Source organism: Apus apus, chromosome 3 (genome assembly GCF_020740795.1).
Source record: "Apus apus isolate bApuApu2 chromosome 3, bApuApu2.pri.cur, whole genome shotgun sequence".
In the NCBI taxonomy this organism is placed as follows: Eukaryota; Metazoa; Chordata; class Aves; order Apodiformes; family Apodidae; genus Apus; species Apus apus.
In genome coordinates, this window is record NC_067284.1 from 63,288,832 (window position 1) to 63,316,792 (window position 27,961).

The 27,961-nt window shown below is 36.6% G+C and overlaps 1 protein-coding gene across 4 annotated transcripts in view; it reads right to left on the reverse strand.

Annotated features, from left to right (window-relative positions):
* Positions 1–973: 973 nt before the first annotated feature.
* Positions 974–27,961, reverse strand: part of DISP1 (dispatched RND transporter family member 1) — a 92,261-nt gene continuing 65,273 nt past the window's right edge. For all 4 annotated transcript variants that reach the window (XM_051615211.1, XM_051615208.1, XM_051615209.1 and 1 more), the window contains exons 3-8: positions 15,687–15,716; positions 13,571–13,694; positions 12,188–12,315; positions 11,658–11,755; positions 9,689–9,786; positions 974–4,629 (exon numbers count right to left, since the gene is read on the reverse strand). In XM_051615211.1, the coding sequence (XP_051471171.1) occupies positions 985–4,629; positions 9,689–9,786; positions 11,658–11,755; positions 12,188–12,315; positions 13,571–13,694; positions 15,687–15,716 (4,123 nt within the window). In that variant the 3' untranslated portion in view covers positions 974–984. The remainder of the gene's footprint in view (positions 4,630–9,688; positions 9,787–11,657; positions 11,756–12,187; positions 12,316–13,570; positions 13,695–15,686; positions 15,717–27,961) is intronic.

Consider the following 27,961-nt stretch of genomic DNA (forward strand, 5'->3'; position numbering starts at 1 on the left):
CCAGTGTTTTGGTTACATGGTTTTGGTTCAGCACTGTAGATACATTTTGGAACTTTGCTGTGTAAGAAAAATGAGAGTATAATATTTTATGTATTTCAGCCTTTTGAATTGACTTGATCTGATACTATTGACAGTAAGTCCAGAACATGTGCATTAATGATGCCTTTCTCCACAGTAGATTTACTTCTAATTTTCATACTTTGCGGGAAAAAGTTCTGTACTGCAAGGCACTTCATGCCCAACTTTGTAACTCCTGATTTCATACACATACATATGTCATACACATGAATTACACTTATCTTGTAATCACTGAGAAGAAAATAATGTTCACTTACTTTTGCTTCTTTGGTATTTAATGGTAAAGTTTAAACTGCCAGAAAGGGCAATTTAACTGTTTTACTGCGCTAGATACATAGATACACAGCCAGTGTTGTTGATCTCCAAGAGTTTTTCTTCAGATTTTGTTAGGACAAATAGTTAAAAATATCCCAAAACAGGCTGCCTTGCAGAGCTGGTCTTTTGTACAACCCTGAATGAACACAGTTACAGTTCTGCTGCCATTTCAAGGCATGCACAAGCACATCAAAGATAAACATGAATGATGTACTCAGAAAACATGGTAATCTCAGTACACTCCAAATGTTATCAATCTCACAAGCCCTTGCTCCAGAGAAGGGAGAGTTTCGTCATAATATTTTATTTCTTGAGATGATTTATAAGGAGAATTCAATCTCTAATGGCCTAGAACAAAAACTAAATTAAACATTACCCGTCTTATGAGTTACAGCAAAAAAGAAAAAAATTCTGGACAACATCAGGTTTTGCTACACGTAATGGCTTTATGAAATGTATAAATGTTACTGCTCTTTAAAATAAATTTTTAATTCCAAAACGCAAATTATAATTAATATTTATTCAGGACTTTCCTCTTTAGTGCTTTAAACTTTCAAAAGAACGACACAGGATTGCCAAATTAAAGATTTATTATAGTGTTTTTATTAACAAACTTTCATTGGAAAGCTCTGGGCGCATTAACATAGGAGGCACATTGGCTTCGACGTTTGGCATTTGACAGTCAACAGAATTGCACTTCACTGTGATAGCCTTGCCACAACAGTGTGAGTTTTCATGGCAACCCTCATAGAGAGCCTCTCTCACTGACCTATTCAGCAGATGTTTTTTATCATTTTGGTCAGCCTTCAAAACCCGATCATGCTGCAAAGAATGCTGATCTAGCTTGCTCTCAGCTCTCTTTCTCTGCTTTGACAAAGAGGCTTTCTTGCTTTCAACCCCATTTGCTTCTGTACCACCCTTTTCAGCACAGCTGTCCGTCTGCTGACAGAATCCCTTTTGGTCATTTGATACACTCTTCTCACATTCAGAGCAATTCACTACTACAGGTCGTGTGTTTCGGCAGAGAAACTGTGAGGAGCTCATCACCTTTGGGACAGTTCTTATGTTTTCCTCTGGGTTTTGATGAGCATGTGAATCTGTCCTATTTATCATTTGATGTGTCTGAAACTGTTGCATGGACTGCAGGAAAAAATTTTTAGGCAGGGAGTTCTGTGTCATGGTTCTTTTGAGCCTTCCCTGAAGGCAACCACAGTGGAGGACATGCTGGACTGGGTGCACGTAACCTTCAGCAGCTTGCTGCAAAGCATTTATGGGAGGTACAGAGCTTTGGATCTGGACAGTTCCTGGTGAAGGAGAACACTGGTAACAGAAAGTATCGTTCAACTGTTGACATGAGTGCGGACTCCACTTCACTGCCACTTGCTTGTATGCATCAGGACAGCTACACTGCCTGTTCTGAGAGAAAATCGGGCATATGGTGTGTTGGTCAAGAGAGGTCTGTAGCATAGCTGAACTAGCAACATTTTTAATGCTTTTTCTCACTTCACTGTTATAGGCTGTATGCACAGGCACACATGTGTTTTGGGGCCTATTGCTGAAGAGCTCTGAGCAGATAGGAGTTTCTTCATACGTCACTTTCTCTGCCGGGTTACAGATAGCAGTTTGTGATGCCAGGGGCTCGAGCTCATAGTGCTCATGCTCCATTTCTGGTTTTTGACTTCTGGAGTCCAGCTGATATTTGCTAATGGGATGCGATTTATTTTGACCTCTGCCTCCCTGGGCTCCTGAAAAGGTCTGAGAGAAGGCGTTACACTGCAGTTTTTTTGGTAGCGGGATCTGGCCACAAGTGCCCTGGGGTCCAAGGCATCGGCACATGCACTGGAAGAAGAACGTTGCAAAAGCCCAACTAATGCACATTATAAGCATCATAAAAGTGCCAAGCTGTGTGTATGCCAGCACGGTAGAGGGCATCATCATTGCTCCAGCTACAAACGTAGTCAGTGCAGCCATTGCAATGGCAGAACCCATACGGCTTAAAGAAAAAATAACTTTTCCCTCTCGGTCAGGGTCAGGGGCTAAGCGATAAGCCACTCCATAATGCACAGCAAAGTCTACAGATAAGCCAACAGCCACTGAAATAGTGACAGATTCTAACACATTCAGCTCCCATCCAAGAAGGACCAGAGAGCCTACAGTGACAAAAATAGTTCCTGCTATTGAAACTATTGCATAAAGGCTTATAATTATATTCCAAGTTGTAAGAAGCATTACGCTAAATGCAACAGCAACTGAAAGACCCATGGCAATCAGAGTACCATCAGAAAGACTGTCCTGAAGATCATAAAATTCAAGGTTACTCACAAACCAACCATTGCTAAGACCTTCAGGAGCAGAGCTAAGTTCACTTGAAATCCATGAGTCCACCTCTTTGTAGAACTGATGCATTTTCTCATAAGCTAAAGTGAAGAGGTAGGTGCTTTGGAACTCCAACACCACTGCCCTGATGGTGTCATTTAGGTCAAAGCGAGGGCCTGGGGTTTTACTATCTAAATGGTACCCTGTGCTTCTTTCTAGCTCCATTATAGCTCTCTTGATACATAATTCAAAAACTTCTTGCTTGTATGGAAAGCTCCAGTGGCTGCAGCAGGGGTAAAGAGATGGCTCATCACAGTCTTGATTTTCCATCCACTGCTTAAACGTTTCAATAAAGCAGCTTGTGAAGTCTTGTTCTTCAGTCTGGTAATAAAATGTTTGATTTCTTAACTTCTGACAGAAACGCAAAATCCAAACCTGTGAAGCTGGGCTAGCAATATTAAAACTGCTATCTAGTTGCAACCTTCCTTTACTTTTTGGGTTTAAAGGATCACCATTATCCTCAGGTGTGACACCCCAGATTACTGTAATTGGCATGTGGAGCTCTTCTCCATGATGGACACGTTCAAACATAAAGAGCTTTTTGTATTCTGCATCATATCGTTCAAACGGGTGAGAAGACCTAAATACCTGAAACTCAGAGAGCTCCAGTGATGGCAATTTCATCTTTGGATTTACACACACAATATATGCTCCACCGATTGTTAAGGCAAGGAACCAGAAAAGCCAAATATATCGGAATTTGATAACAATGCATGGCAAAACCTTTTCAAAAAATATCCTGGATGCTTCCGAAACTGCAAAAATAATCTTGTGGAACATTTGGCACAACACTGTCCAGCAGCTTTTGTTATTGTATGCTCTCTGCTGAGGTTTCTTAAAGCAACTGAAAATATTGAGAAGATATCGTTCGTGCAACACAACTACAGCAGGTAGCCATGTAACCATCAAAACATAATTCACCAAAATAGCAGTGCCAGCATAAACACCAAAACACCTGATTGCTGTGATATTGCTGACATAATTAGCATAGAAGGCAGCAGCGGTAGTAAAACTCGTGACGAACATGGAAAGAGCAGCGTGCTGCAATGTGATGGTCACTGTCTCGGAGGTTCCAGCATGAGGTTTATCAAATTTTGTGTAGTTCCAAACATCACATAGGACAAAAGCATCATCTGCTCCAATCCCAACAAGAATAATCAATGCAGTGAGATTCATGAACGGAAAGAACTCAAAATTAAATACTACCCGATAAAGAAAATAAGAAATAATCAAGGAACTAATTATTGCAAACATAGTCATCAGCGTGATAAACATGGATTTTGTGTATACGCACATAACTAATAAAACAATTACAATGGCTATGGCAGGATACACAGTATCCATCAACAGGTAATCCTGAAACAATCTATGTTTTATTCCAAACTCAATCCCTGTGACGGTTGTTACACCATCAGAAGCATTCCAGTTCTCAAAGTTATCTAGATAAATACTCATCATGCTTTCCCCTTTCTCTGTTGGAGAGAAAAGCATGCTGTATTTTAAAGCTGGTAAGACATAGTCAGCTGTCTTTGGGCTTAGAAAATCCTTGTCCACTAGATAGTGAAGGATCTGGTAAACAGCATTGTACTTGGTACACTTGCGAGGCACATTTGTACACTTGAGCTGGTCCTTCCTTTTGGCATTCATATCCCAGCAGTCCGGCCCCAGGGTTCCATTGTAGTAGTATTTGGCACATGTGCGAAGCAGCTTTAAGGTGTGAGAGACATCCCGTTCGACAATTTTTTGACACGATGACCTGTTGTTCAGAATAGCAATATAGTTGCCTAGTGTCCAGCTGGGACAGCACGAAGCAGCAGTGGCTCTCTGGCAGAGATCGCCAAACTGGGAATGGGATCTAATCTGTATAAAGACAGGCAGGGCAAAAATCCAATTTAAAGTAATAGTATGAATTATTACAAACATTCACACACACAAAAAAATCTCCAAATGATGAAAATTTGGCTTACGATCCTTTCGTGTTAAGATTTTAAATTCTTATTTTCACACACATTGGTTTTGATCAGGATCCTCTTACATGCAGCAGACTAAGCAAGCAGTTACTCAATAAACTGATTTATCACAGCAGCATAAAATTGGCAGAAGCATGAAAAATATTGTAATTCTATTTTCCAGACTGAGGACTGTAAACTCTCTTCTATTATCTTATACTGTAGTCCTGAAAAGAAACACTACGCCATACATCAATGAAGTTCCATTCTGCCTGGAATAACATACTGAAGTTCCTAGGAGAGGAAGGGACATACCATCCAGAAAGAAAGGATTTGACAGCTTTACGATATCTTCCATCATCTGACCTCTCTTCTACAACCCTCACTTTATGAGTCGTTTTTAGCTCTTGTGCAGCTGGCAAACATTTCCCCCAACCAGGTCAGCCTGCCACCCAGGCACTGTCTGTCCCTAAGACATGCAGAATTTCTGAGGCACAAGCACAAGAAAATTCTGCTGTGGCATAAAGCACCCCAAAATAAGCCCTGCTGCAATCATGCCTTTGAATGCTGCACTCACCGTAAGGACTAAGTGCCAAGTGTTGACTCAGGAGCAAAGGAAAACGCAGCAATGGAGCAAATGGAGCAAAGAAAATGCAAGGCCAGAGAAGTTGGGGGACAAGCAGGCATGAGTGCCAAGTTCAGACAGGGGACAGAACTGGGTCATGGGGGAGCACTGCTGCCATCAGCTCAAGTGACTGCCCAAAGCCTAGGAACTCTTCCCAGAGCATTTTAAAATTTATAGCAATTATAACATTTGGTTAAGGAATCTCCTTAGCTAAGAAGTGTTAATCCCTTATGTGAATACTCTTCCTTCATTTCAAGTATATTCCAGATGTAGCTGAAGCCAGTAAGAGCACGACCTAACTAAATTGCCATGATCAGTGTAATCACCACAGGCAAAATTTCTATAAAAATAGAACTGAAACTCTTAAGTAACAAGGTTAGATCAGCGAATCCTTCCTAAGTTGGGAAGACCCAATAGGGCACAGAGAATATAAGTCTTCTAAGTCAGAACTTCTGCCCTGTTCTGTGTGACAAATCAGAATCAATCCTTCAAATAGCTACACATATGTAAAATTTCAGTCTTAATCAAGTTACATAGAATGAACACATATTACTATGGCCACATTAAAAAAGCCATTTATTAATGGCTTTACACATACTTACAGGATTGGGCCCTGAAACATTATCCATACATGTTTTAAATTTAGGTGATGTGAAACATACCACTTTGTTTTGGTTTTTTGTTTTGGTTTGGTTTTGGGGGGGTTTGGTGGTTGTTTTTTGTTGTGGTTTGTTGTTGGTTGTTTTTGTTTGTTTGTGTTTGTTTGTTTTTAGCAAAATTGCACAGGTTTATTATTAGTAATTCTTTATGCTGTAGACAAAAATCCTGCACTTGGGAATTCTCATGGTAGTTACAAAAGCTTTAATATGAACCTAAATTTGTCAAACAGTTTCTGAACAGTAAGAAACTAGCATTCCAAAGAAACAGGATTTGACTGTTTCCAGATAAATACACTTACACATGCAAGCTCAGGAAAAACTGAACAACCTACTAAATAAAAGGAAGCACTGGAATAGCATATCTGCATTTTTCATGGCATGTCTCCAGGTTAATCTTATGAGGATATAGCAGGCAAATTGGGAAGAAAGGATTGTATTGTCTTCTCTATGTATTCAAGTTCAAGATGGGACAATGAGGTTCATATGCTATTCTTCAACACTTGTTGCAGGCCATAAACATTCACTGGTAAAGTAACTGTTGCCAAAGATACAGTAACATGAACTGGCAGCTGGAAATTAGAAATTAAAACCGAAAATTTAGCTGCGGATAGCTCATTAAAATACTTGGTTAAAAATTAATATATTGTAACATTGGGCTTTGTTGGTGATCCAAATAAATTGAAAAGGCCATTTTGTTGTTGCCAGATTTGGTAAGCTACTGGCAATATTTTCATTTATTTTGGAACAAGTAAGGAAACTAAGCTGTGCAACCCACACACATGCTGTATCTGAGGACAGATTTGTCCCAAATTAATCTATACAGTGATGGAGAATCACAAATGCACAGCTTTGTTGAAGCAGTCTGAGGAAATTATTTTATAAACTTCAAAGACTGTAAATAACTGTTTACAGTTTATAGGGAAAACATTCCACAATTAACAAGTGAAAGAAAGGGGTTTTCTTATCCAAGTAGTAAAAAATTAGACCACCTCCTACAGCTATTTTGTATATTATGTTTCTATTAAGATTAAAAGACTACCATATGCTGAGCAGCTGCAGGATGGAACCCCTAAGTGTCAGTAAAACATATAGTTAAAGTAGTTACAAGCAGATGGGAATACAATTAACACATAGGGAATATACTGTTAGCTCATACTAAAGCAAATATTAGTTGGTGCTGAAATCCTGCTTGTAATCAGAAAAATATAAATTCTAAGATTTGCATTTCCAGAAAAGTGTCTGGTTTTCCTGACTCTGCATACAGAAAGCTTTGCCACTTATTTCAACAGAATTGTGGCCCTAAACAAGCATTGATCCAACAACTAAAAGAACTACACCCAGAGAAGAGTCTGCAAGACCAGAAGGTCACTGAAGTCATCAATTTCTTGTGATAGCTGCAGTGCAAGTCAGCATCCTCTCTGGGGACTGGCTGCCAGTGGAACTTAACACCCGGAAGTGAGGCAATATCACAGCACTTCTAGAAAGTGTTAGAAGTGCTTAGAAATGTTTAGAAAGTGTTTGAATAGTTTAGACACGTTATTTGTAAGTAAGAAGCATCTTAAAAAAAACCAAAACAACAACTTCAGCCCTTTCTAAGCCCTGAATATCAAATTTTTATTAGAAATTTACAGATATAGACCAGCAATAACTGCAAAACCTAACCACATCGATTTGTTTTGTATATTAAATAGCTAAAACCCAATGTGCTATCATGATGCACTGTTGTTCTGCTCAGCTAAGATCATCCAATTACTATATTCTTAAGTAAATGCCTAAATTACAAAGAAGATCCATAGAAACATTATATGCAACAATATTCTTTACAAATACCTATACAACTCTGGGTGTAGCTGAAGTAGCCATAATTTAATTTTTAAGTGTTCTTATTTCAAAAGAAAAACTATTTTTATGGATGCAAACTGTGTGGTGCTTGCTTTTTGAACAAGTCTCATCCTTCCCTCAGAAAATAAAGTAGCATTTAAAACCACACATTATCAAAGATTCCTCAGGAGTAATGCAATAATTTTAAAATATTACTATTCAAAGGTAATTAACAGTCTTTATTCCATTACAAGGAAATATTTTTCTTTTTTCATTCAGGCTGCATTGCTTTGCTATGACCTATACTACCCGGGGTTTACCTGCATCAGCTGTCTATGTGACTAAGCTTCTACAGTTAAACATACAGATCAGCATCTCCTCCCTAACTCTTAATTTTTACCCTTATAAAAGGGTATCTATATCTCCAGAGATATCCACTGTATCTCCTGATTTAACTGGGATATGATTAACTTCCTAGCCCAGTTCATTCAAAACTGACCTGGGTTAGTTTAAATACTGTACTTAGCTCACCTGGCTCATTCTGATAAAGGGTAATCACATAAGCCAACCTGTCAGTGCAATAATCTCTGATGGGGAAACGAGGAACATCTCGTGAGCATGTGAAGACAAAAACCACTTAAATCAACAGAAGCCAACAAGGACAAAATGCACGTCAGCAGACTGCCAAGGGAGATTCACAATACACTGTTTCATTACAGCTCAACATTTTAAGAAAGCAAATGCAAGCTTATGGAAAACAGTTTGGGAATTTGCTAAATTAATACAGTTGTCTAAGAAGCAATGATAAACAAATCTAATTATGAAAATACCACTCATTAAATAAATGTGGTAAAATATGAGGGTAATTGTTAATGATTATTTTCATTTTGGAGTAATTATTCCTTTGGAATAAACTGGAAATAAAAGGATCATTATTAATATAAAAAAGCATATTGCTTTATTTCCATACCCAGTCAATAGTACACAAAAAATCATGGTTATGTAGCAGTTCAAAGGAGTTCAATTCAGCAGGTGATAAGCTTATATTTTACAAATGTACCACCTAATTTATTTTAGCCTTTGTCAGTTAACTTCCATCAGTTGAAACTAGATATCAATTTCAATCAGGGTGCACATGTAAAAGAAGCTATGGGAGCCTCTGAAGCTGGTTATTACTATGATTATTTTGACTATGCAAGGCCCTGAATACAAGGAAAGCAAAGAAAAAATTACAAAGGGGCCAGGCAGAAATGGTCAAAATGTCTTCTTTCATTTTCTCAGCTTAAGAAAATAAGCATTACTCTAAAAGTATCACTATCCACATTTAATTCATTGGACTACATTTCCAGTTATTTTATCTATATTCCTTTAGTGTCCATCTGTCAACCTATTCTCTTATGATGTAAAAAAAACCACCTCAAAACAAGACAAAAAAATCTGAACAACCCATTGCCTGTCAGAGAAAACTGCTTATACTATGAAGTTGCAGCAGCGTTACCTGAAGGCGAAAAAGCAAGAAAAGTGGAAATATTTGCTGGAAAACAAGGAGAAAAAAATGCATAGAATAATACTCCAAGAGGAAACTCACAGCAAAAATTAAGATAGTCCTTTCTGCATAAAAACTTCTAAAGCAACACTCCTGTACCCCATTCTGGATGGTATTGGTAGCAAAACCAAACAGATTCCCCTATATAATTTAAAGTTGTTTTTTAACTTTGTCTGCATCCTGACTGATGATTCAAAAAGGATGCGAACAAAATGAAGTCGTCTAATATGCTACTGGGTGGCAATGGGCACCAAAACAAAGTTTCAAATACATGCTTCATACACGCAAGTTAAATAAATTAAATGCCATCTTTACTTACCCTTAAGTTATCTATATTGCACATTGACTTAATTGCATTCAAATTCCATAAATTCTCTCCTTCTGTTGATGTAAACACCACTCGTGAATAGCGACCACCTGAAATTACAGGAGGGGGATTTTATAGATTATTTGGGTATATCTAGTATCAAAGACTGAGGCAAAATCTCACCATTCAAATGACACAGATGAAATCTCTGCCAGGTCATGGGAATCCACCTACTTTCCAAGATGTGCTATTTATTTCTAAGACTCTGCACATGAAAGTATCAGAGTATCAGTTTCCTTAAAGTGCTTATAGTAAACATGGCATCTTCAATATTATATACCACTTAGAAGCTCTACAGACTTCTATTCAAGCAAACTATCTTCTGAAATAAGACAAACAAAAATCAAAAGATCTAATCAGCAAACTACGAAATTCTTGGCACAGCATAATGACAGTACACAGATAATAGTAATCAAAGGCTGTTAGTAAGTCATGTGGGAATATAAATAATAATTATGAAGCCGTTTCTGCAAGAATGTTTTTGCTTTCGAAGCAAATGCCTGCAGTGGAAATTGATGTTATATCCTTGAGGCCATTTTTAAGAATTCCACAGTTTAGACAGCTTAAATTACAAATTAAATCACATTTATTCCAAGATGGATTATAGGAAAGGAAATAATTACCAAGTGGCAGTAAGATCTTTTTGCATAGTTAACAAGGGAAACATACACATAAACACAAATACAGGATGCTGGATAACACAATATGGTACTTTGGTTTAAGAAACATTACCTCATTAATTATAATATTCTAAAAACCAAAATGCTGATTTTTTTCCCACTGCTGTGAAAGTACAGAATTTTTGCCTTTTACAAAACTGTAATGAAAAGACTCAGAGGTAGTGCTTTATGACTTCTGATTGTGCTTAAAATATCAAGGAAACTGAAATCTGCTGATCCTGGAGCAGACAAATAAAGATACCGGGAATGACAAACATGGGTCAAAAGGAAATAAACTGTTTTGTTCTGCTCAGGCTACTTTGGTTCTGCTCACAGGAGCAGAAATTACAACCTTGCTCACATCCTTTCACTTAGATGTAAGAACATACCATAATAAGAACATTTTAAAAATTGTTTTTCACCCCACTTCTACTGGTTATTCCTGTCTCAGATCAAATAATATAAACAAGTAATTTCACAATGATGTTTTTGTGCTCTGTTATCAGTCCTCACATATTGAAGTAACTGCAAAAGAGCCCAAGTCATTGTATGAATAAATCAAGATCTATGTCTGCTAATGTATGCTCTCTGCCAGAACAGGTCTTATCAAAGTTATGCAGTATGCCAAGTAAAAAGTCAATAAAGAATTGTCTTTTTATCCTCTACTTAAACTTAGCTTCATAAACCTTCAGTACCTTAAGGTGGGATTTTTTTAAAAAAATATATTCTTTTGAGGGGGGTTATTTTGTTTGGGTTTGGGTTTTTGTGTGTGTGTGTGTAGGGTTTTTTTGTGTTTTGTTTTTTTTTTTCTAAAACAAACCCCTTAAAGATATGACCTGTGGGTGTCTTCTACGACATATACAGAAAAAGTGTTTCAATTTAGGTTTTTTAAAGTTAAGCTGATAGAACAGATGAAACACAGCTGTTTCCCTAGCATGAATTAGGTGCTACCTCTGTAGCGATGTACAGAACACTGCTCTTCTAATGACTGGCATTACCAATAACTAACAAAAATCTTCAAAGGAAACAGAACTGCTTAAAGGAAGCACTTTAAAGTAAGTACAGTTACTCCTCAGGAAGAACCAATAGAGCACAACTTTTTAGCCTAGTTTTTTCAAAGACAGAAAGAAGGTGCTTACCATGAATATAAGGAAGCAAAAAAATTTTTCCCTAAGAAGGCATACAATGTACAGAAGAGCTTGGAAATAATTCATTCAACAGGCAGAAGCTTTTAGCTTGCCTTTCATAATGTCTTGACTTACTCGGAATATCACAGAAAAACGTATCCTTGTGGAAGTTCCACTCTGCTTGCCTCTTCTCTCTTTCGTAGTGATCATCTGACCATCTGTCATCTTGATGACTAAAACAGAATAGATAGCTTCACCTTACCTTAGCAAACAGATTGTTAAAAGGAGTATCCAAACAAGTCACGCAAGTTAACAGATCTTAAAACTGAAAAAACATACATTTTTACCAATGTGACTTTGGTATTCAAAACCTGAAATGTTATTGAATTTTTACTCCTTAGAGACATCAAAGTAAACTACACTGAGACCACTACTGAAAATACCTACAATTCAAAGAGATCACTAAAATGATACATTCTTCTAAAGAGCTTGTGATAAGAAATACATAGTTCTATGTGAAAGGCCTTAAGAATTGTGAAAGACCAAATCAAATATTTGTATGAGAGCAGTGGCAGTATATACATTAACTTCAGAGGATACTGGAGCAAGTGCTATGTACAAAAAAAACCCCAAACAAAACAATAAAATATATCTTTAATACATACCTTTTAGCTTGCTCATCTGCATATTTGAAAGGATAGTTTGCAAGTGTTGCTTTGTACCCTGTGTTTTTCACCATGTTGTTCCATGTGACCAACCTCTGTCCTATGGCTGTCCCTCTTGGTTCAAAACCCTAAGACAGAGTATTGCAGAATTCCATTAATACTTTTCATTCTTTAGGTCAAACAGGAAAGTGATGGACAGCTTTCATTATGAAGCATAGTTTCTCCGGGAATTTTCTTGGAAAGGTTTAATGCTTTATGGCAGGTCAGACAAAATAATGACCAATGGTATAGAGTGACAAGGGATTAAGAATTCTCACACATACTACTCCTCCCACTGAGGAGTGATAATGATTTAGTCTATCAAATGTTCAACACTTAGTTTTCAGAGCAAGGGTGTTCTACAAAGTCCTTTTCTGTATCCCATTCTCCACTGATTAAACATGATTAAAAAACTCTCAAGTATATTTCCTCCATTTCTCCAAACATAAGGCAAATCTTCAAATAATTTTGAAAGTAACTGTGAAACAATTTTAATAACTTGGCCATTTTCAAGAAATATCCATTACATATGGGTATGTATATATATGCTACCAACATATAAACAACAGTAACTTACAGGAACAGTACCTTTTTTTTGAGCATAATAATTAAAATACAGTGTTTTCAATAAAAGTCCTGAAAGCTACTCATGGGTAATATATCTCACAAAAAGTAAGAAACAAGCACAGTATTTAATAGAATCTGATAAAAATTACTTTCAGACTTTCAATACGTATATAATTTCATGCCCAGAAGGCACTTAAAATACCCTTTGCCTTAACAGTACCTGACCCTCACTCTTTGAAATCTGATTTAGAACTTATGGTCAGTGTTGACTTAAATTGTACGCTTAAAACTGGGATGAATTTACACTATTCAATGCACAGCAGTTCTGTTGAAGGACACAGGAGCTTTCAACAGCAAAATGCAGAACGAATTTAAACTAGTGGATAACTGCATCTTTGTATCACTGTTAGCTGCTCCAATGTCAAGATGTAATACTTCTTGAGCTTGGTTTTGGTTTGTGCTTTTTTTGTTTGTTTGTGGTGCTTTTTGTTGTTGTTGTTTTGTTTTTTTAGTAGCGAATTAAAAGGCTAATTTACCACCTCATTTCTTTTGTGGATTCATTAGACAGAACTTGCTTCTGCAACCCTACTACCAACTGAATCTCTCTGGAAATCAATTCCCAAATAGATTCATAGTATAGGAAACCTCCTGGGCATTCCTCAGTTTAAGCGGAATGTATCAACTGCTGCACTTGCATCTGCTGTTTACTGGTACCACTGGAAAACCAGCAAACCAAAAGTACTTCCTTGATGGTACAATTGATTAAAATTTACCTACCAGCAATGGATCAGAGAAATCTGGAAGATCTGGAACTAATATTCCAACAAGCGCACACACCACTATTAACACAGTACACATGCCCAGGACCACCACGGGCCAGTCAGCTATCAGTGCAGCATAGCTACAGGAGAGGAACAGAGAAAAGGATGTCACAAAAATTAAAGTTAAACACAAAATTAATCTACACTTATCTAAAGTGCCATGTTAGAACACTGACCTTTTCCTTCAGGAAATTAAGCCAGCTATCATGCATGGATAGAAAACACATACCCTTGGATTTTAACTCCTAGTTAATTCTGAATTTTAAGAGTGCAAGAATTTTTGTAAGGAAACTGAATGTTTATCATTTTATAAAGTGTTTTTGTTTTTTTTTGTTGAATTGACAGAAAAGTATCAGAAAATGAAATGAAACCCAGAAATCTAAAGTTTTTAGCAATTTTTCTTACAGTAAAGACTTGAATTAATAAAGTTTATGTTTTGAGGGTGACATTGCTAATGTTGAAAGCAAAAAGTCCCACAAAGTTTTAAAAGCCATTAGGAAAATTATGGGTTATGAATAATTCTATATGAGTAGTCTCTGTACACACTAAATATTGATCAAGAAGATCTACACTCTTATTTTCTCCTCAACTTACATGCAACACAACATGAAAGTTTCTAGCAATGCACTCTTCTTACTTTAATTTTTAGTCTTAAAATATTATAGTTCTTTCTCAGTTTCAGAGCAACTCATTATCTAATCAATCCAATTATTTGCTCTACAGAAATTTTCTGTCTCATTTCTAAGAAAGGAGGTAATGCCCAGCTCCTCACTCCCACAGCTGCTTCCCAGTTTTCTAACTGTAAAATCAGCAGCAGTGCGCACTGCCCATTAAGTAAACATGGGGTAATTCTTACATTCTCACTCACACAAGAGGTTAATTAGCTAAAGCTTGAAAAGCAATATTGAGTCTAAGTTTTTATGAAAGTGAAGCACAAAGGGGCAGCTTGCCAAATGAGCAATTGTACAAAGTAGAACTGAAGGGAAGTAAATGACCTAATAGAATTTTCCTATTTATAGGAATAAATGTTTTTACAAACATCAAGTGCCAGACTGACTAGCTATTACAGACATTTGCTCTGAAGTAATAAAAATTATAACCAAAGGTTTTTTCCTATTCATCACTAGTATCAGATCACATAAACACAGAAACATACCATCTATAGTTTCCATACTGCTATAAGCAATAGATATTTGTGTGGCTGAATTAATATTAAAAAAAAGATTTATATAACTCAAAGCAGATAATCAGCAAACAGGCACGGTTCTTTACTGAACATAAATTGTAACAGTTTCAGGTAAGTTGCTCTGTTGTTTTCTCTGATCCTGGCACTCTTCAGAGCATATGCAGTCCAAACCTAGTGTTCTTGACTGTGTGGGGTTTCTGATTTTAGGAAGGACTAAAAATCATTATGATGATATTTCTGAACTTTTCTGTCAGTTTCTTTTATCATTATTAATGATATAACTGAGCTGCTTCTCAGAATAAGCCGTATTACTGAGTCACAGGAGTTTTATGCTTGTGCAGAAAGCACACACACAGAGAATAGCATGGATTGTAGTAAAAAAAGCCATAAAAAAATTGCCAAAAAGGAACACTGAAATCTGCATAGATTTTAAAATTCTGGCCCAGTATGCTGTCTCCAAAAGAAGATATCAATAGAAAGACTACTTAGGGGGACCACAAGAATTTGGCCACCATCTGTGGTCTATCCCTTTCCTGCTCCTGCAGGATTCCAAGTGATTTGGGATGTAAAAGAGCTTGTCCCTGGCTCCTTTTTTCAGACTTTTTTTAAGGACCCATTGTAAATGAATTCCTCAAAATGTTGCTTGAACTTCCTGCTGCTATCTGCCTCCATGATCTCCTGTGGCAGTTTCAGAAACTGACTACCCAATGCATAAAGAAACACTTTCCTTTTTTTGTTCCAAAATCTCTTTTAATTTAATTCTCTACTATTTTCCTTGAACATTCCTTACTCCCCTGCATTGTGTGGGGAATAACAGTTTTCCCATCATCTTATCTACTGCCTTTATGATCCTGCAAATATCCTACATGACAGTATTAGATCTTACCTTTTTGGTAACTTGAATGGTCTGGCTGGCCTGGATGGAAGGAAAACAGAGAGTAATTGAAAATATATGACATATACATGCACTTGCCAATTTGCTTAATTCTTGGCATACATGTATAAGTGGCTAAATTATAAAAATCAGATATTTTAGAATATGAATTTTTTTAAAAGGCATACAATCATGTTCAATTGAGACTTTGCAAACAAGTAATTCAGAGAGTAATTACAGCTACAGACAGCTGGGTTTTCAAAAGTGGAATTTTATGCAGTTGATTTTTGGAATTATTATTAAAGAGGCTTTTCCAGTTTTTAACAAAAGACCAAATCAACTAACAGGATAGAAATTCAATACCACTGAAAACCATGAAAAAAAAAAGGTTGCATATGATGAGAACGAACAACCAAAACACCACATTTTGACACTGCAATTAATGAACCTTCTTGATTGTCTCTCATAATTCCTCTACAAAAAATGGTTTTGGACATAAATACTGCCTTGTCATAAAGAACAAAATAGAATGACAGAAGATACCTATATAAACTTTTCTATGCACATTTTTGTTATTTGTTAAAAATCTAATACAAACAGTATGACTTTGATGAGGAGATTGCAAACCCAAAGCAAATTATTAATATCTGCTGCTGTTCAGGGAGCATTTAATTTTTTTAGCTACTGGATCGTGAAGTTTGCCACAAACTTCACTTAAAAAAAACTCCCCATGAAGAATCTGTCAGTCCTTGCAAGAATTCCTTGTCCATGAACATGAGGCAAGTTACAGATTTGTTTTGCTTTTACCACCTAGGACATATTTAATACTACTTCTTTTAAAAAGTATAGAAAACAATTAATTAAGAAACAGCTGCTTGCATAAAATAGATCACTTAGCATTTCTACATTGAGGTTTCCAAAAGAGGAAAGATTTGCATGCTTTCACGCCACCAGATGAACAACTCAAACTCTGGACTCCTCTGAGATTTCAAAAAAGTCTAAAGCTTAATTCAGTGCTCACTAATGATATTTTTTGTCCTTCAAAGGATAAAGTTCAACATAGTGGGTTGAAACTCTAGTTCAGGGGAACCAAAAACTTCTGGCATCATCATCCAGGTGCAAGTACTGCTTAAGACTGTATCTATTTCTGACTCTGGGGAATTTTAAAGGTAAAGGGAAAATAATCCATATAGAAATGAGCCTAAGAAACACCATGCTTCATTACACCAAATAACAGGTATAATCCACTGCAAACCAGCTCTTAATGCTGTAACAGACCACTTCAGACAGATGTTCAAAGCACTGCTAATAAACATAGAATCACTGAATGGTTTGCATTGGAAGAGACCTTCAAGATGGACCTGCATGGACAGGGACACCTCCCACTAGACCAGGTTGCTCAGAGCCCCATCCAACCTGGCCTTGAACACTTCTAGGGAGGGGGCATCCACAACTTCTCTGGGCAACCTGTCAACATGATGAAAAAATGGTGATGAAAATGTAATTAGCAGCACAGAGTGACATAAATATGACCATTCCTGTTATTCCCTTCCTCTGCAGGGAGGCTGGAAGAAAAATTAAACTAGCAAAGACGAACACTGATGCTAAGCCCTATTTTCATCTGCATTCAGATGTGTCTCAAGCAATATAGCACATAAATGTAACTATGATGGAACATTCCATCAAGAAATATAAAGCTAATATATCTGTTTCCTCAAGAAATATAAATACATTTTAATTTAACTGTTAAAAGAAATTGGAATTGTGTAAAAGCAAATTTCTATCAGCTGTAATTCACTGCTCTCCAGAAATGCTCCAACCTGGCAAAGCAGTAGAACTGCTAACTGGGACATGCCTGTAGGTAGTACACAGTAGTACAATTTGCTTCTTGCAGCCATGAGGAAGCTGGAGAAAGGTGGGAGAAAAGCAGAATAACCAGTCTGCAGTTGCAGTAACTCAAGGATTAAGGGGATGTACAGACAAGGATTTTCTGTTAAATCCAGCAACAAAAATTAAGATTAAATTTATGAAATATCACCAACCTTCAGTTTGTAGTCCAAGATGCAACAACCTGACTTTCAGAGGTAGTGACCATACTCAATTTCAGAACTAATGCCAAAAAATGTTGGTACCACCACAGGAACAACAGACTCCTCAGCAGTCAGTATGTACAGAAAGCCAAATGAACCAAGTTACGAAATGACTTTGCAATAGCAAGTTGCCTGAGACTGAAAAGAAGCTGTGGCAGTATCAAGGGACTTCTCACCACCCACAGACTCAACCACAAAGTCAACTTTTCTAAACTAAGGTTAGAGCGGATGACAAGGAACTAGGAACTGAAGACAGAATTCATTAATCTGAATTTGAAGTTAGTAGCAATGTGCCTCTGTATGAAGAGAAATGCTTTAACAGATAAGCCCTTTCAAGGACTAATTCAGCACCAACAGAGTGCAAACTGAATGCCTGCTTCCATGCCTATGTGAAAAAGGGGCCAAAGCTACCAAATCAGGTAACAGTTTTTTGTAATTGCTGCACTCACTCTTGGGTTTACTGACTAATGAAAAATATATATGTGCATATTTAATGTTAATATTAGGATTCAAACGTGTATTTATAACTTCTATTTGTAAAGATCTGTATTTCCACATATGTTCAGTCACTTATGAAAGTGAGTTCTGTTTTTATCTGTGCCATAATGGACCTCACCATGAGGAACAGTACCATACAACTATTTACCACAACCAGTAGCCATCCAAGGACAACTACTTACACAGGCTGTTGTAATCTGCATTTATACTCACTATATAAAGGCTTCTATGACAATTCAAGTTCACGTCAGCAGATAAAGTTGCCTTCTGTATCCCTAGACAATTATTACAGTGATCTCCACGACTCTGTAGAGGGTTAGCTGGTTCATCTAGAGAGCCGTCACTATACAATCCCCCAAATACAAGGGTTTGCTTGGACAGTGAGGTGCGGAACTGCCACAGAATCATCTGAGGTCCTCAAAGAGCTGGAAAGACAAACATTTGCTGGAAAGGACCGATGTGTAATTGATACTGTTCTAGGGGCAATGCAGGCACCTTCTCAATGTATCTTCTTGTATATTCACCCTTTCCAAAGATTTCCCAGTCCCTTCTGCATGCCACATCTTAGGAGACATGCAAGTTTTAAATCCCTCAAAAATGTACTGGCTTTCATTGGTAACCATATGTCAAAACAGATTTTCTTAACAGAACTTTCAAAAATTAACTGATGTTAATTTGGTTTACACAAAAGAGGTAAAAATACTAGCACAACCCTTCCTTATCCTCTCCCTTCCCATCAAAACCAAACTACATTTCCCTCTGTTTCCTCCACCTGCAAAATATATTCAGTACTGAACAAATGATGATGATGAAGTTCTTCAAAGTTAGGGAGGGTTAAAGGTCACACCTGCTATCAAATTGTTTTGTTTCAAAAAGCATGCATTAAAAAACCTTGTGTACACTCGGGTGAATTCCAGCAGTGTAACCAATCCCTTGCAGCTGTTGTGATGACTCTATTATATTGGTCAATAGGAAAAGCTATCCCTGAGAACTATGCCCCAAAAATTTAGTTATGCTCTAAAATACAGAAATGCATGGCAAAACCAGGTCTTTCCCACTTAGTTAACACTACTGTGTCTAATTTTTGAAGAATTATACTTCCATTTAGCCAGTTTAAAAAATGCCACTAACCTCCAAAAAAGGAATCTAGACAGAAAAAAAAAAATCCTTATCAGTTTTCATGAGAAAAAAATTGTGAATTCCGTAATTGTGCTGGGACAAAACCCACGCTGATCTGTGTATTGAATTACCTCTGTACTTAGTTCTCACAAGTGTGATAGTGGAACGTGACAATCACAGTTGTTTGTGACTGAACCAGCACAACCAAGTTATTATATAAATGACAGTCACTGATTAACATCTAATACATATTATGCACCAAAGGGAGAGAAGGAAAGGGGGAACAAAAGAACAAGTTCTACTCTATCACAATTTACTCAAGTCTCAGCCCTTATTCAACAGATGGTTTGCTTCATCCTGTCCTTTCCTAATGGTGAGTTTAGACTGAGCACCACACAATTAGAAACTACATGAAGAACCGTTAAAAACCCCAGACATTTCTCACATGAAATGGATTCAGTGGACCAGCATCCTGCTGTGCAACATGGTGAAAAGGAGGGGGAAAAAGTATTGCTATAATATGCAGAAGCTTACTGTAGGAAATATTAGAAGTACCAGGAAGACAAACCAGGGCACCAGTTTGGACTGGACTACTACAGCTCTAATGTTCACCACTCCAGTCAAAATATGCACTTAATCACAGCATTCCTACCAATATTTTGACCTGTCAGGCAATACAAAACATTACTGCCTTTGAGCACATACCAACTTGACTGGGACAGTTCACATGCATAATAAAAATACTATTGTTATACATATTTTTCAGTCTGAGAAAGAAAATGTCTAGTTCTTTAGAAGGGGAACACACCATGCCACATGGCCACATTCTTCCTTCAGATTGTCAGTAAAGCCAAAGTTTCCTTTCAGTTACAGCACTGAGTGTGTTTTCTCATAGAAGTTAAGAAAATAGCTTGAGTCTAACAGAAAGAGGAGGTTGGTCCTAATTTTAAGAACCACAATGAAGAGCATGCTTTTTGAAATAATAAATATCCTTACATCTAGTTCTATAAACTTAACATTACCTGGACATTACATGGCACAAAACAATTTTTCTCAAGAATATTCCTCCGCATTCCTGATTCCTCCAGACCATTCCTGATTAATTTAACACTAAATAATAAAATTATGGATGGCTTGCTGTTTTTGCAGTGCATTTGTTTCATTAATCTAATGCACAACAGGGGAATACAAACCTGAATGTGTCAGAGGACAATGAAAGTATCTAGATATTCCAAGACATTCTTTTGCAGTCTTTCTTTGCAAATCTCTATCGTGAGAAAAGCATTAATTTAAGTAACCACCTTTGACTCACGCCACAAGGAATCAATGCTAGCTGCTTCCTGGGCAGGTGCAAAACCATGAAACAGAAAATTAGGAAAATAGGCTGTGTTTTCAAGCATAAATAAATGGGAGTTCTCTACTTGTTGTGGAGCAACCCGCACTTCAAAAAAATGTCCGTGTCTATCAATAACCTGAAAGGTTGAAAGATACTAATATGATTTTCAACATCCACATTCCTGCCTACACTGATAGTAACTTTAAACAAAACAGATCACTTAAAAAGTGATTATACTTTTGTATTAATTTATCCAAGCAATGCCTTCCTAAAACATTCTGAATTTCTATTATGACTGCATATTTTCCTGGCTGAACATTTGACTTCTGAGTTATTTCATAACACTCAGATGCAATTGCATTTCTGTTTCACAGTGTGCAGATGTAGAGATTGGAAATCAGATGTAGAAAGGCTTCTGACCTCTGCCTGTGAAGCTACAAGCCCTGACACAGGACAGCACAGAGGCACTCCCTGGGATTGTTGCACCTTATTCTCATGTGTAAGGCAACAACTAAGAGCATCACAGGTAAATCTGAAACTAAAAGTAAAGGTGTGTCTCCTCTGTTTCATTCCTGAGAGTCAGCAGCTGTGCTCCCAGTAGCAGTATCCAGCTGATTCTGGTGCTTTGCTGGAGCTAAGCCAGCTCCCAGCCCTGGCAGAAAGATACCATGTCCCAGCACTGATTGATGAAGCACTGCTGCTCTTCAGACCACAGCATGTCCCCAAGCAGTTTTGTATGAATGGACCAGAAACATTGCAAAAATATGTGCACCAGTCTTTGCAACCACATTTCCTACTTCATTGTGGAAACTGGTCTCAGACGAAAACATTCTGACTGCTGATAAATGTAATCCCTCAGCAAATTCAGCTGAGATCCATGCTTGGTGACATTTGAAGATGAACAGTGATGGTGAACCATAATTTCAGGGCTCAAACCCAGGCACTAGCATAGCATGGAAATTATCACTGACAGAAACTTGACAGATTAGGAAGAGCCCAATTTTCCAAACAATCATTCAGAGAAAACTAACTAGTCAGGTGGCTGGTCCCCTTCATTTTGGTGCTGCACTGCACAGAATTTGGCAAATAAATGTAGAGCTTACAGCTATTTATCACAGAGTTACAGGGCTGTACATGATCACTGATAGTACTGCAGATAACACAGCAGCAGAAGCAATCCCACAACAGCTGCTCCAGCAGAGTGGAGACCAGAATAAATGAAAATTGTAGACATGGCAGTAGATCTGGAATATTTTCAGTTTCTAGCAGTAATGGACCAAACACTGACTGTTTTCAAGTACTTTTAATTCTACTTTCCTGATGCAGGTGTTCATAAAAGGGATGTATTATTTGTCTTGATACAAATAACATGACACCAATAAAACCACACATATTTGTGCTATAGTGTACTCTTTAGGACACAACCTATGTCTTCTTTCTGAAGCACCTTGTATACCCTAGGTGTCTAAACATAGCAATACCTAAATTTTAATCATTAAAAAGTCAATAACAGAAAAGCTAATTTTGCACTCTTGCCTTTCACATAAAGATTCACTTGAGTAAAAAATATTAAGTTACAGTAAATAGCTGTACTTACTGAAAAAAAAATCAATATAAAGACACTCCTGTCAAAGGACTCCGAGGTGTTTAACCTCAATGCTTTACTTTGCCAGAGGGAAGCTATTCCCTTTGTTGGTAGATCTGATTACAAGAAGCGGTAACACATAGCTTTTTGCCATTATTACACTCAAGGATAAGCTAAATCCCTGCAGGATAGAATGGGATATGCATAATATTGTACACCTTCCATGAGAACATACAATAAAAACTAAATCCTGGTAGAGGAAGAAAAGCCTCATGTTTTCAGAACACCACAGACCCAAGAGAACCATTTGAATTGCTCTTACACATCACGCTAGCTTTTGCTGCGTGATGTATCGGGTATAACACCTAAGTGCTTTATCATTTTTGACAATCACTCAGACAAATCCAACAGATTAAGTTGTTAAAAAACTTTTTACAAGCCTCCTATTTAATACTTTGTTATGATGTGTAGAGTTTTCCCTTGATTCTAATAATGAACACTCTGTAGATGTTTTTCAAATATGCAGAGTTTATGGTATTTGTCTGTTCTAACTTTACTTATTTGCATGTATAAAGGAAGAACAGGACAACTCACAGCAGAATGATGTTGTAAAGATGACAGAGAATTCAATTTTTTTATTTTTAATTGTTTTTCTAAGGTTTTATTGAAAGCAAGAAAAATGCAGAGAATTCCTTGTTCTCTCCCACATAAAATGTCAAGGAACAATCAAAAAAGATTTTATCTTTTTATTTCTAAATTATCAGGGCGAGATGATCTGAAACTAACTGCTAATTCACCCCATTAAAAAGTGTGAAATCTCAATTCGTGGCTTTGCTTAACCTTATTTTTATGAATTATTTCTGCTAAGATTATTCTTATGCATAAAATAAAGCAAAATGAAAGTCTTTGTAGTAGAGAGACCAAAAATCAATTATGCTATTTGGCAACTGTATTATATATGTCAAATTCACATCTTTATAGTTGAGATGCCAAGCTTTATAAAGGTTGTTCTCTGCCCAATATACTTAACTAAGCCAAGGTTTGGCTCACTTTATTTCTGCTATGAAATCAATATTAAACTTTATTAACCTACTTTGAAAAAGTAATAGATAATTTTGGTATCTCCCCATCATACACTGCCAGCTCATGTCAATATGTAACAGGAAATTATGTTTTCATCAAGTCAACAGAGACAGGAAATAGTCAATGTCAAATGTTGACATCCTATACATGTGTTTTCATTTAGAAGTTATATAAATTTAGTACTGCAATATGATTCATTATACACTAAAATTATAACTTCTGTAAGTTTTGAGCATATAAATTACTTGAAATTTAAATGTTCCTATAAACATCTACAAGGTCTGGGGTTTGGCTTCACCCCCTTCCCCCTTTTCCTCACTGCTCCACACAGACGGTACAGATGTGGGAGCCCAGGGTTTACTTACAAAGTTTTCAGTTTTAAAGTTCCCTAGAACCTCATTTTTGCATTTACTGACTTCTAATGCCTTCCCTTGTTCATTTCCAACAAACTAAGTAAATGTTATCAACTGCTAGAAAAGCTGGCTCTTTCTTTAATAGCATCTACCTGGCTCTTGAATAGAATTAAATAATCTTCTCTGTTGGAAAATCTGACAGTGTGTGAGGGAACCAAGTAGTATACACCCTACAAATATTTTTCTTATATCCTTCTTTCCCTCAACTTTTCTCCAATGAGCATAAGCACTTCTAAGCACAGTTCTCAAACTGTCAATAAGAAAACTGACAAACATACTTAAATTGGATTGTCCCAGCTTTACATGGCAAAGTTTATACATAATTTAAAATATATTCTTCTCCACAAGGTTTAATTGAAGCTATACATACATATATTCCTTTCACTTCTGAAGCACTAAGGGCAGGACTGCATATAGTTCTGCTTGGCAAGTTGAACAAAAGTCCTGAACTATTCAAGACAATAAAAAAAGCTTAGTAAAATACCACCATGAATCATTATTTGAAAACAAGCCAACAGCTAATTTGGAGCAGACTAATATTAAAGATCCTTCACAAGTCTAAAACCATTAGTCTTTTTTCTTTTCTCAGTAATTACAGTGAAATTAACAGATATGTTTTGGGATTTAAATGATGATGAGAGTACTTTTCAGCATTTTTACTGGCAAAAAATTCCTTCCTTAGAAATATTTCATTTCAAAGCTGTTCTTATTACATTTCCCAGTTGAATGGAGAAACACAAGGTCATGGTCACATCTTGTATTTCTCTGACAGACAGGAAATTAACATGACCCAAGAAATCACAACATACACACAAGAAAAACTCCATCCCATTATATGAAAGAGAATGAAAGACATGTACAAGAGCATCTATTTCTATCAAGGTACTTATCAAGGAAAGCTGAAATCCAAGTTCTTACAGGCATTATTGATTGACATTAAGCATATGTAAGTTTGACTCTGGAGTAGGGAAACTTTAGACTGTTATATATCTCGCTTCGACTGGTACATGCTTCAGTCTTCCTTCCTGTGCAGATGTAGGGATTTGTGAATATAAGTCACCAGGGGGTTCAGTTTTGCTCTCAGAAAACCTCCTTTGACCAGAGAGCTTTTTTGATTATAGACTACATACCAGCTCTTACAATTCCTCCAACTTACCAGAGTGACTCTACAGGGATAAAGCCTGGTTTTTATCTTCCTCGATGTTTCACCTCTTGCAACAAATTAAAACACTGTAACTTAAGTAATTTTGCTCCAAATTTAGTGAAGTATTTAACTTCAAGCATACATTTTGGTGTTGAGCTGCTGTTCCAATGTCTGTGATTTTAGTCACTTAGACTGTCATAAGTTTTGAATTGTATAAACCAAATGTATATTCAACACAATTTAAATGTTTAAAAGGACTTACTAAATTATTACACAAAGAAGGCTCTTTAGCTTATGCTAACATAGATAAGAAAGCTGTATATATATAATGCAACATCATGTTCTGTATCTCCTGAGATGAAATGTCTTTTGTTTGCTCAGTAAGAAGCAAGTGAAAAAGGGAGTATTTACTGAATGTTCAGAGGTTTTCAGTATTGTAGCTACAACTCAAAAAAGCACTGCAAGATTAAACAGACTATAAAAGAGATTTACTATAATCAAAACTATTGAGCAAAAATTTAGCAGAAGTTCATCCACTTGACTGAATGAACTAAATATCCTACAAACTGGAAATGTAAAGCAAGAATTTATCCCATTAACACCACAAAAAAATACTGGAGAAGTGGGACATGGGATGCATGTAAGCTTTTCCAGCTCAGTACATTAATCTACGTATTTTATTTTTTAAAAAGCTGACTTCCAAATAGAGAGGCCAGGCTTCCTGAAATATGATCAATACTGGTAGCTTAGGATTTCTACTGATCTGTTAGCGGTACCATCTCATTTACATTTCACATTGATAGTCAAGGCTTCAAGAGATTTCTTTATTTGACAGACAACCTGGGTAGAAATCTCATAGCAATCTTAGTGTAGCAAAATTAATGCCAAATTGCTCAGGCACCCTGTGTATCTCTCTGTTGCATTGTGTTTGGGATTTTTGTTTTCTTTTACCGTTCAAGTACCACTGGCTACTTAAAAGCATGCACATCTCCTAGTTATTACTAGGGACATGAAGGCAACCTTGAAATATCATCCAGGAGGAAGGACAAGTGCTTTTGGAAGGAGCAGGAGACAGAGAGAACTACAGCAACTTCCAAAGAGCTTTCCAAAGTCGATGTTTGTTATTAGGCACTTTCCCCCATCATAAGGAAGACTTAAAACTTTCAATAAGTAGGAATACCTAAATCTTTCAAATTCTATTTAAGACTGCTGAAAATCAGGTCACTGGCCACATTTAAACTTTTGCTCTTTGTTGTCTAAGATTGTCTTGTTTCACATTAGAACCTCATCACAACCCACAATTAAAATTGCATGAGAACTACATATGGTCAAAGCATCCCAACAAATTGCCATTGTTTGGCTGTTTTGCCACTATTTTTTTTCTAAATATATGTATGTAAAACTCATCTCAAAAAGCGTACCTATTAGTCCTTCTCAATAATGAACACAGCTGATGCTAGTTTTCCAGTCAACTTAGTATAAAATAAAGGACCTGTGTTTTTTACTATTTCCCTCACATTACCAGCTTTATGTCTTCTGAAGACTTCAGTTCAAAGGCCCAGCAGATTGCTAGTTACGTATTAGCTCTTCTGTTGTTCAAGGAAAGGTGAGGGATACAGGGCACAGGAAATCCATCTTCTATCACATACAGAACCTGGAGTTTGTAAGTGCAGAAATACAAGGTCAAAACATGGCCAGGCTGGTACTCAGCTGCACTCAGACCAGACCAGGAACCTTCTAAGTGTCTTCTTTCTATTGCAAAAATGTTTGCTTCAAAGCAATCTGAATCTAGACAAACACTAATGCTCAACTAGTACAATTAAAAGTCTCCAACAATCCTTTGGAACTTCCTAATGAATGAGGTATTATTTTTTTTTTTTTAGCATACTCAATATTTTTCTAGGCATGTTATTTTTAATTTGATCAGCCACTGAATTAAAAATGGCATTTTTTATTTGTATTCTGGCCTCTGTGTGTCAATCCTTTGCTTTCAACTTTGTGCAAGACTAATAAAAAGTGCAGCATGTTGTCTGCATAGCCAACAACACACAATAATTAACATGGGAAGAGTAAATTAATAAAACCAGAATAAAACTCTTATAATCATGGATAAAGTAAGACTAAAAATTGAAAATTAATAAAATAAGCAAAATCGAGAGAGCACAGCTCAAATTCTTGACTGCCATGAAAAGTTATTTCAGAGAAAGAAAAAGAACCAGTTTGTTTGTTTGCAGGAAGAGCTCCTCTTCCACGCATGTACAACAGAGAATTCCACATTTAGACTCAGATTCAGAAGGATGCATAAGACTGCAACACACTCCCTTTCTTTTTCTCAACGACATTAAAATCCCCAAGTACACCACCAGGCTGCTAATGCTGAGACATAAAAGGCAACATCTAGTTTGTGGTTCCCATCTGTCTCCAGCCTCTTCATTCTAGGATAACACTGGATAAAAAAAATTCCTATTTTAGCAGGGAATAAATGGCTTAACTAAGAACAGAGCTAGAATTTGCATTGTTTCCATACAAATCACCAACATGCAGGACACAGTATGCGTTTTGTACAAAAACCATGAGTATACATTTAATATAAAAAGCTCAAAAATATCTTTTAATGCATCAAATACAGCACAAGTGAACAATTTTCAAAATGGAAAATATATAGATAGGTGGAAAATACTTTGTTTAAAAAACTCCAGGTAGGAGTTATTGTGAACGGTGAATGTTGCCGAAATGAGACTATTTGAAAATACTGTATGTATACATACAACCAGTTCTGTAAGCCAGACAGAATGTACTAGATAACAATTATCCTTTTCCTGGAATCAAGCAGAGAGCTGTTTCATAACACAGTCTTTTTATTAAGATTGGTATTTGGCAAACATTCCCATGCTTTTTGACAAAACAAGAGCTATTTCTTTGTGGTTCCAATCTTTATGCCAAGTAACTAGAAGGAAAATATAAAATGGGTAAGAGGAAGCTATGTTCTATCCTCACTTCACAGCTTTTTCATTTTTAT